The following is a 9,458-nucleotide window of genomic DNA, read 5'->3' as shown; positions in this document are numbered from 1 at the left end:
GAAGGGAGGTGGGGGAGGAGAGAAGGGAGGTGGGGGAGGAGAGAAGGGAGGTGGGGGAGGAGAGAAGGGAGGTGGGGGAGGAGAGAAGGGAGGTGGGGGAGGAGAGAAGGGAGGGGGGGGAGGAGAGAAGGGAGGGGGGGGAGGAGAGAAGGGAGGGGGGGGAGGAGAGAAGGGAGGGGGGGGAGGAGAGAAGGGAGGGGGGGGAGGAGAGAAGGGAGGGGGGGGAGGAGAGAAGGGAGGGGGGGGGAAAGAGAAGGGAGGGGGGGGGAAAGAGAAGGGAGGGGGGGGGAAAGAGAAGGGAGGGGGGGGGAAAGAGAAGGGAGGGGGGGGAAAGAGAAGGGAGGGGGGGGAAAGAGAAGGGAGGGGGGGGGAAGAGAAGGGAGGGGGGGGGAAGAGAAGGGAGGGGGGGGGGAAGAGAAGGGAGGGGGGGAGAGAAGGGAGGGGGGGGAGAGAAGGGGGGGGGGGGGAGAGAAGGGGGGGGGGGGGAGAGAAGGGGGGGGGGGAGAGAAGGGGGGGGGGGGAGAGAAGGGAGGGGGGGGGAGAGAAGGGAGGGGGGGGGAGAGAAGGGAGGGGGGGAGAGAAGGGAGGGGGGGAGAAAAGGGAGGGGGGGAGAAAAGGGAGGGGGGGAGAAAAGGGAGGGGGGGAGAGAAGGGAGAGAAGGGAGGGGGGGGGTGAAGGGAGAGAAGGGAGGGGGGGGTGAAGGGAGAGAAGGGCGGGGAGAGAAGGGAGAGAAGGGAGGCGGGGAGAGAAGGGAGGGTTGGGGAGAGAAGGGGGGGGGGGGGGGGGGGGGAGAGAAGGGAGAGGGGGGGGGGGGGGAGAGAAGGGAGGGGGGGGGGAGAGAAGGGAGGGGGGGGGAGAGAGAAGGGAGGGGGGGGGGGGAGAGAAGGGAGGGGGGGGGGGAGAGAAGGGAGGGGGGGGGAGAAGGGAGGGGGCGGGGGGAGAGGGAGAGGAGGAGGCTGAACGGGCCGGGCCCAAGACTTTGGGCGGGGCCCGTCCACAGCACCGGATTTACAGGCAGGTGGAGTCAGGTCGGGTCCGGCGTCAGGAGCGTGTGTCGGGTCGGGTCCGGCATGGGGGTCGGGAGAGGAGGTCAGGTCGGGGGGGGGGGGGGGGGGGGAGAATGAATGGAGGAAGGTCAGGTCGGGTACGGGGGGGGGGGGGGGGTAGAGGTTGGGTCGGTGAGGGGTGGGAAGCGGGAGTCGGGTCGGATCAGGTCGGGAGGAAGCAGGAGCTGGGCGTGGCAGGCAGCCTTATCCACGCAGCCCCAGTGAGGCCATTCGGCCAGGGCTAGGGGCTGCGTGCTTTGGGCCCCTCCCACAGTTTTGGGCGCCTGTAGCGCGCATGTGCAGAGGTCCCGGCACTGATTTCAGCGCAGGGACCTGGCTCCGTCCCCCACAGCTCATGCTGCGATGCGCGCCCAGCTCCAGAGGACCTGCAGGGAGCCAGAGAATAGGTACCTTTTTTTAGGCGCACTTTGTGGCGCAAAAAACGGGCGTCCAGGTCGGGGCTGCGCCGTTCGAGGCATGGCCCCAAACTTGGGCCCGTTGAGCTATAATTTGTTACTGATTTATACAAAATTTAAGCTAATAAAAAGTAAAAACATGAGAAATCTGTATATCGACAGTGTAAATGCCAGAATATGGACGGACAGAAATAGGTACTGTTTATGTCTTAGAGGTATCCTGTATTACAGAAATCATTTTTTATATCTTCATATTTTTTCAAGGCAATGGAGTCCCTGCTAACATGGCAATGTCTTGTGTTAGCAAAATGCTTCCACTTGATTGGTATAGCAGAGGAAAAACAACAGCACATCTCCTGGGAGCTTGCATCAGAAACCCCCAAGGATGCACCAAAGGATAACGCTGATGAGATCACCAGTTTGTAAAAAGGCAAACATTTAGCAAATGACACATTTTATAATTTTCAATTTTAGAAACCAAAGTGTATAAATTAGCTGAATATTCTTGAATTAAACAAAAACTGGCTAACATTTCAAAACACTAAATTGGTCACTGAGAATTATGAATATTAATCTTCAGTAAGTTGATTTGCATTTTGATGCAACCAGTAATGAATTATTCTCAATTGTTTTGTAACACTTCACAAATGCCACTGCAATTATTCTCTTCAGGAATCAAATTTGTATATACATTAACAAAACTCATGCCAATAATAAAAAAGTCCAACTTTCCTTTCCTTACTCAATCAGAAAAATCCCCCAGAGGCTTACTGTAATAGTTCATAACTTACCATTGTAGCAGGATTCCAGGTAGTAGTCGGAGCAAGCTTTGGTTGCCAGTTGGTTCCTCCAGTCAATTTCCTTTCCCCAGGCTGGTTCCAATGAAGATCACTTCTTGGGCAAAGGACATTATTTAATCAACGATTCTGGATTGTAATTATTTTTCAGGGATCACAATGCCTATATGCATATTTCTCTGCACTGTTACCTGATTGAGCCAATCATGCAACAGACCAAACTAGACAACGGACAATAAAAATAGTCATAGATCCTTTCAGGCAAAGAAAGTGGTTACAGAATTGAAATTAAGCCAGACTATGCAGCTATGATTAGTGGCATCTTACTGAACATGGTGTCTTCAAACTCATTCATAATTATATTGTTCTGCCATAACAATAAAGACCACTGATGCAGATTGGCATGCAAAATAGGTTTCAAACTTGTTAGTGTTCAGTTATACGCAGGTACATTTTATGAACTATTGCGAAGGTGGCATGAAGGCCTTTGCTGGAGTGATATACTTTTATGAACCGTCCTGTTGACTTTTATGTTTAGCAAATCCCATAATGCAATATGAATGTCATATAAATTGAACCCAACAAGTATTAAGAGTTTTGATGAGTCGAGCGATTCAGTTTGTGGGATATTATACATACCAGGAAAAAGCAGCTTTAAAAAAACACTGGGGAAAGTTCCCAGGTATAGTCACCCCCGAACAATGGTATAACATATTTTAAATATACTGAAAGATCGACTAGATTTATGCATTTTATTTATTAATTTTAAGGTGCATTTGTTGTTCTGTTTCTTGGCAGTGCAAATTTAGAAACAAAGATAGGTGGAAAAAAGTATGCAAGGTAAGCAAAAAAATGAATTAATGTGGAGTTGCAACAGTTAAATTCAAACACAAAAGTTTGTAGAATCTACTGAAACGTAGATCACGAAAACATGGTAATCCAGTTATAATGCTACTTTGGTTTCTAAAGTCAGTGTTAATGGACTGAAAATTGAGGCCTCACCAATGTGCACATGCACCTAAAGAGGCCTCGCAAATGCCGGTTCTCGGCACGCGATGCGCATGCACCGAGAACTGGCTTTTGCGATCTGTCAAAATTTCTTTCGACAGATCCAACGCATCCCCGCAGGAAGGACATCTGCTGGGCAGAGATTGGGCTATTTGCCCAGCGAATGTCCTTCAAACTCATAGCCTGCTTTTACCAGCGTAAGAGTTTTAAAACATAGAAAAATTTAATTTAATCACTCATTTTTATATTAAAAACCCTGTCCATTAAGGTAATTTAATTTTTAACCCTATTAAAACACAAAAAAATCAATTTTTGTTTTTCTAAAACATTTAATTACATTCAATTTCAATTAATTTTAAATATGTACGTTTTTTTTTTTATTTATTGTGTTGTTTCTCTTGATTTTGGGGGGTATTCTCATTGATAGCAACGGGAGCTCGAACAAATGGAGTTCCCATTATCAATGAGAATACTACATAGTGATTGGTGGTCCAGGCCCACATGATTGCAGGGTACACATACGTGGAAGACATGTTCCCGTACACTGGACTGTGAAACTAGGCCTCCGACCAGAATCCTACATTCTTCCGGGACCACGATATTTTCGTTAAAATATTTTGGGTCAGAGGTATTTGTCCGAAGGAAGCCTCCGACTGCAATTTTCCCATTATTTCATTCAAAAAATATATCAAATACCATGACAATTACAAGTATCTAGAGATATATTATAAAACGATCACCCAAGTACTGAAGGGGCTCGGGCTAATTAACATTTCTCGAATCAAAAAGTTGTTTTGAGATTCCACCTTCCCATTTGTGCACACACAAGCACTGTGCACTGCAAAATATTCTACGTATTCACTAGAGTGCTACTTCAAAAGGGGACCTATTAAAAAGGTCTTAGCTGCTTTGACAAACATGCATAAAGGATTGGTTCTTACTTTTTAGCAGATCCATTTCCGATTCCCAAGTCTGCAATACATGAAATTGACTTCCGTTACTTAATCTGCACTCAAGAAATAAACATTGATAAAAACATAACTGTGTTCAGCAGTAAAATACTTACTGCCTACAAGGTTAGCCAATGATGAATCCAAATCCTCTCCTACTAGCTTGCCAGGCTGCTGCTTTGAAGTTGGTTGAGTCTGACTCTGCAAAGCTACAGTTGGTTTCAGGAGTCCACCTATTCCGTCAAAGTCTTTGGAGGTCAGTAATGCATTACAATTAGACCACCACAAAACAAAATATTGCTGGGACATCACTTAACACTTACATTTTACCAATCAAGATTGAAATGTTGAAATCCCAACTCACCCATTCAAGCATGCCAAGCAAAGCCAAGGACCCATACGTATAGATGGTGGAAAAAAAAAATTAGAACGTAATATGTTTATAAAACAAGCCATAAAATGCAATTAAAGCATAACATATTTATTAATTACATATCTACTGAAAGAGGATCCAAAAAGTATTAACCAATAGTATGTTTCTTCTTTCAGTTATACTTAGTAAAAACCCAGTACAGCAGCATGCAGGAATAGACCAATAGTGCTGCATGCAGGAAAATAACTAGACTAGCCAAAAAGGAAAATTCTATAATATTGCTGGTGATTAAATAATTTTGCAAGCAGTACTTCAAATACAAACTGAGATGTTTAGATACAATTGCAACATACGCCACAAGAACTCTCCAAGTTTACTGCTGTACAAGGTAAAAATAAAACTGAGGCATAAATAACCCTGACTGAGAAACATTCTCCCTCTTCCAGATTCCCCAAATCTTTCTGCTTTTGAATATAGCAACTGAACGGTGTCATTATTAATTCACTTGGGTAATAAATATTTCAACTCCAATGCCACTGAACTAACTAAATGGAAACTCTGGTCACTAAATAGCTTCTAGTTAATACAAAGAACACTTTCAATATTTTGTTCCCCAACAATAACTTTAAAAAAAACATTTAATTCACAATTTTCAAACATATTAATGTCGGCTGCAGCTATCAGAATGGAGCATGGTTTTACTTTAAACAGTTCCTTTTAAACGGTATTGCAAAAACCTGTTTTTGACTTGACTTGCTGTTAAGGTAATCAGTTCTGAACCAAAGTTAACTTTTATATTAATATACAACTTCCAATTTGCTGCAGCAAGTTCTACAGTGCCTCTATTCTGGCTTTCTAAAGTAATGCAGCTTCTGAAAGTCACGTTCTCTGGATGCAAAGTGCGATGTTCTGCAGAATTCCTGTTCCTGCAAAAAAAACTCATTCCACCTGTGGGCACATGCATGAAGGGAACAGGCTCGATGACAAAATGGTCAATAATTTGAGTATACTAATCGTGTGCCTTTATGAAGAACATACTACACACGCGCACATGCACATCATCCATGGTGGCAGAAAAGGGAAATCACCTGGGAATACCAACTCGAAGAAAAACACTGCCATATTTGGTCAGGTCATTTCCTCCCACTCTGTTGGTGCATACAAAGTCTTGTTTCAAACTGCAATCTTTGACCAGAAGTAGCCAACATTGACAACGCAAACAATGCAATACCCCAAATGTTTAAAACGCAACAAATCCAAGCAACACCAGGTTAAAATATTGAATAGGCGGTAGGACATCCAAACAACAGCATCTGGACCATAGGCAGCTGAAGTCCCAGCCCTGATGTTGTATTTTCCAATCATGCGTTTAAATGTTACTTCTCGTTACTTTTGGCTTCTTTGTGGGCCTGGCAGACATAAATCCACCAATGAGTAAGCATCTGTTTTCCACCAGTTACAGAGCAACCTTTTCCAATCGGTCACAACTGCAGAGTTCAGGAATCTAGACCCAACAGCAGTGCAAATATAGTTTAGAGAGGGAAGAATGCATCAGAGAAATGTACCTCGCTGGAACGTCATGGGAGAGCACAGCCAGAACACTTTGCACCTAATCTACTCTGCCGCAGAATATGGCTCTACCTCATGCTCTTGCAGCCACCACACGAAGATAGTGGAGATGCTGCTAAATGCCGCCATGAGAATGGTGTTAGGGATGCTCAAGTCGACTCTCGACTGAGCGGCTCCCAGTGCTGTCCCACATTGCCCCGTCTGCCATTCGCCATCATGCTCAAGGAAAAGATCATGAGCAACATCGACCTTCCCATTCACAAAGACTTGAAAAATCCACCACAAAAGTACTTAAAATTGCGCCGGCCATTCAGGAAAACAGCAGCCAATATTCATGCAGCTGGTATCAACCCACTCTCCAGATGAACAGAATTGTGGAATGCATGCAATATAAAGAACCAACTGACCCAACTGTAGAGGTACCTGGCTTTGATCTACCTAGAAGGCAGTGGACAGCGCTCAACCGAATCCGCACAGGGCATGGACAATGTGGCCACCTGCTCCACAAGTGGAAGTTGAGGGACGACCCGAAGTGCGACTGCGGCTAATGAATCCAAGACTATGGAAAATATCACATCAACCTGCCCACTAAGATCTGTTGCAGGAGGCAATGCATTTCTCCACTCGGCATCTCAGGAGGCCATCGAATGGATAACCAAACTAGATATCCCATTACAGGGTATAAGCTTTTCCTATCATATGAAAGTAGTAGTACAGTAGAGAGTTCCGTGGGATAGTTGGGAGCCACAGCAGATTATAAAAGGAGACTGGGAATCAACAATGGATAAAAATCACGACACATTTTAACTGAATTACAAATTTACCTGTAAAATATTTTGCAATACTTACAACTGCAGGAGAACACAAAATCACCAGTTGGCCACTTATCATACAACTAAAATTAATTTTAACCTAAATGTTATTTCCCCAATGAACAAACACTATTAGAAAATTGGCATCTGCGTTCTGTTCCCCATAACTGCCAATTTGGTCATAATAATTAGCAATTTAATTCACTGTTTCTTCAAATACAGTTGACAGTGGCACTGGCAAACACAATTCAATCGTGGGCTGGTAGCAATTGTAGCAGGCGGACTTAGGCCAGAGTGGTATAATGCTGAAGCTAAGTAATAGTAACACAAACGGAAGACCGGGAGAAGCTCAACTGAATCCTTGAACATGATTAAGTATCAAATGAACGCAAAGAGCCAATAAGTAAACAAAAGCAACTTCACAAGTCTTCTATTAAAAAGGGTAACTCAGTCAGGATCTTTTAAAAGCAAGACCATAAAGGCATGTTCCAAACCACTTCAACTTTAGCTGAGATCATTTTCTGCTCTCGCACAGATACTCTTACCTAATTGTGAGATCTTGTTAATACAGATGCATGTGTTTCAGTTGGTTAAACATTTTACAGCAGTTTAGTTTCACTTTGATACCCCTTTAACAACAAATAGAGACATCAATTCCAGTCTAATAGTGAGTATATACAGTAATATCTGACCATACCAGACTAAATCAGAGACTTTTGCTGAAACTCCACTAATGTGGGTGGTTTATTTATACAGCGTCTCACTGCGTCATTCACAATGATTATAGAGAATCCAACCTGAATACCTCCCTTGATCAAAAGAATGAAGGGTGCAGTTCAGAATGAGACCTTGTATACAGAAAGGAGATGGGGCAGAACAAAATAGCAGTGCAAAACTACAAAATTCTTAAGAGGATGGGTCCGCAGGTGATATTTTCCTCCCCCCCTCATCCATGGATGACAGAAAATCCTATTTGTGTGGAGATTGAACAAATGAGGGAAATCTATAAGTAGTGCATTACCTTCAAATATTAGATGTCAATTACAGTACATGAATCTCCCTAATGTACAAATACAAGATCTGACAAATTTGTGGCACTCCACATAATGAAGAAATTATTCTTACCACCAGAATCAATGATGCTATTGGTTGTGGAAGTTGATTTAGTCCCAAAAACAGACTCAAAGTCAACATTAAGGCTTGTTGATGATGGTGCCTGAGTAGCTGGTGAGGGACTGAACCCTAAAATACAAGAAGCATGGCTATGTTAGAAATGATCATTCAACAACAAAAATAAACTTCACAGTTTACCCCTCCTTAAAAGTATACCCCTCCTTAAATGAGACCAAAACTGTACACAGTACTCCAGGTGTGGCCTCACCAACGCCCTGTACAGTTGTATTAGGACATCCCTATTTTTATACTCCATCCCCCTTGCATTAAAGGCCAACATTTCAGTTGAGTACATAAGAACAAGAAATAGGAGCAGGAGTAGGCCATTTGGCCCCTTGAGGCTGCTCCGCTATTCAATAAGATCATGGCTGATCTGATATTGGCCTCAACGCCACTTACCTGCCCGCTCCCCATAACCCTTGACTCCGTATCATTCAAAAATCTATCTCCACCTTAAATATATTCAATGACCCAGCCCTACAGCTCTCTGGGGTAGAGAATTTCAAAGATTCTCAACCCTCAGAAGAAATTCCTTCTCATTTCCGCTTTAAATGGGCGATCCCTTATTCTGAAACTATGATGCTGCCCCCCTCTCCCCGGCCGAGTTCTAGATTCCCCCATGAGAGGAAAATATGCTTTCTGCATCTACTCTGTCAAACCCCCTCAGAATCTTATACGTTTCAATAAGATCACCTCTTATTCTTCTAAACTCCAATGAGTATAGGCCCAACCTGCTCAACTTTTCTTCATAAGACAACCCCTTCATCTCAGGAATCAACCTTGTGCACCTTCTCTGAACTGCCTCCAAAGCAAGTATACTCCTCCTTAAATGAGACCAAAACTGTACACAGTACTCCAGGTGTGGCCTCACCAACGCCCTGTACAGTTGTATTAGGACATCCCTATTTTTATACTCCATCCCCCTTGCATTAAAGGCCAACATTTCATTTGCCTTCCTAATTTACTCGCTGTACCTGCATGCTAACATTGTGTTTCATGTACAAGGATCTCCCAGATCCCTCTGAATTTTGTAATCTCGCCCCATTTAAATAATAATTTGCTTTTTTATTTTTCCTACCAAAGTGGATAACCTCACATTTTCCCACATCTGCCAACTCACAGCCTATCTATATCCCTTTGCAGATTCTTTGCATCCTCCTCACAACTTGCTTTCCCACCTACTATCTTGGTACTGTCAGCAAATTTAGCTACATTACACTCAGTCCCTTCATCCAAGTCATTAATATAGATTGTAAATAGTGGAGGCCCCAGCACTGATCCCTATGGCACCCACTAGTTACAGTTTGCCAACCT

At 43.9% G+C, this 9,458-nt stretch overlaps 1 protein-coding gene across 17 annotated transcripts in view; it reads right to left on the bottom strand.

Annotated features, from left to right (window-relative positions):
* Positions 1–9,458, bottom strand: part of picalma (phosphatidylinositol binding clathrin assembly protein a) — a 150,819-nt gene that overhangs the window by 24,903 nt on the left and 116,458 nt on the right. For 8 of the 17 annotated variants that reach the window (XM_070892018.1, XM_070892025.1, XM_070892020.1 and 5 more), the window contains 4 exons: positions 8,097–8,213; positions 4,334–4,465; positions 4,209–4,239; positions 2,254–2,356 (listed from right to left, as the gene is read on the bottom strand). In XM_070892018.1, the coding sequence (XP_070748119.1) occupies positions 2,254–2,356; positions 4,209–4,239; positions 4,334–4,465; positions 8,097–8,213 (383 nt within the window). Of the gene's footprint in view, positions 1–2,253; positions 2,357–4,204; positions 4,240–4,333; positions 4,466–8,096; positions 8,214–9,458 lie in introns of those variants that run through there. The other 9 variants (XM_070892019.1, XM_070892021.1, XM_070892031.1 and 6 more) reach the window with 5 other exon arrangements.

The sequence above is a fragment of the Pristiophorus japonicus genome, chromosome 10, assembly GCF_044704955.1.
Source record: "Pristiophorus japonicus isolate sPriJap1 chromosome 10, sPriJap1.hap1, whole genome shotgun sequence".
NCBI lineage: Eukaryota > Metazoa > Chordata > Chondrichthyes > Pristiophoridae > Pristiophorus > Pristiophorus japonicus.
Note: the sequence above shows the minus strand (reverse complement) of the source record. Positions and strands in the feature narration are given on the sequence as shown.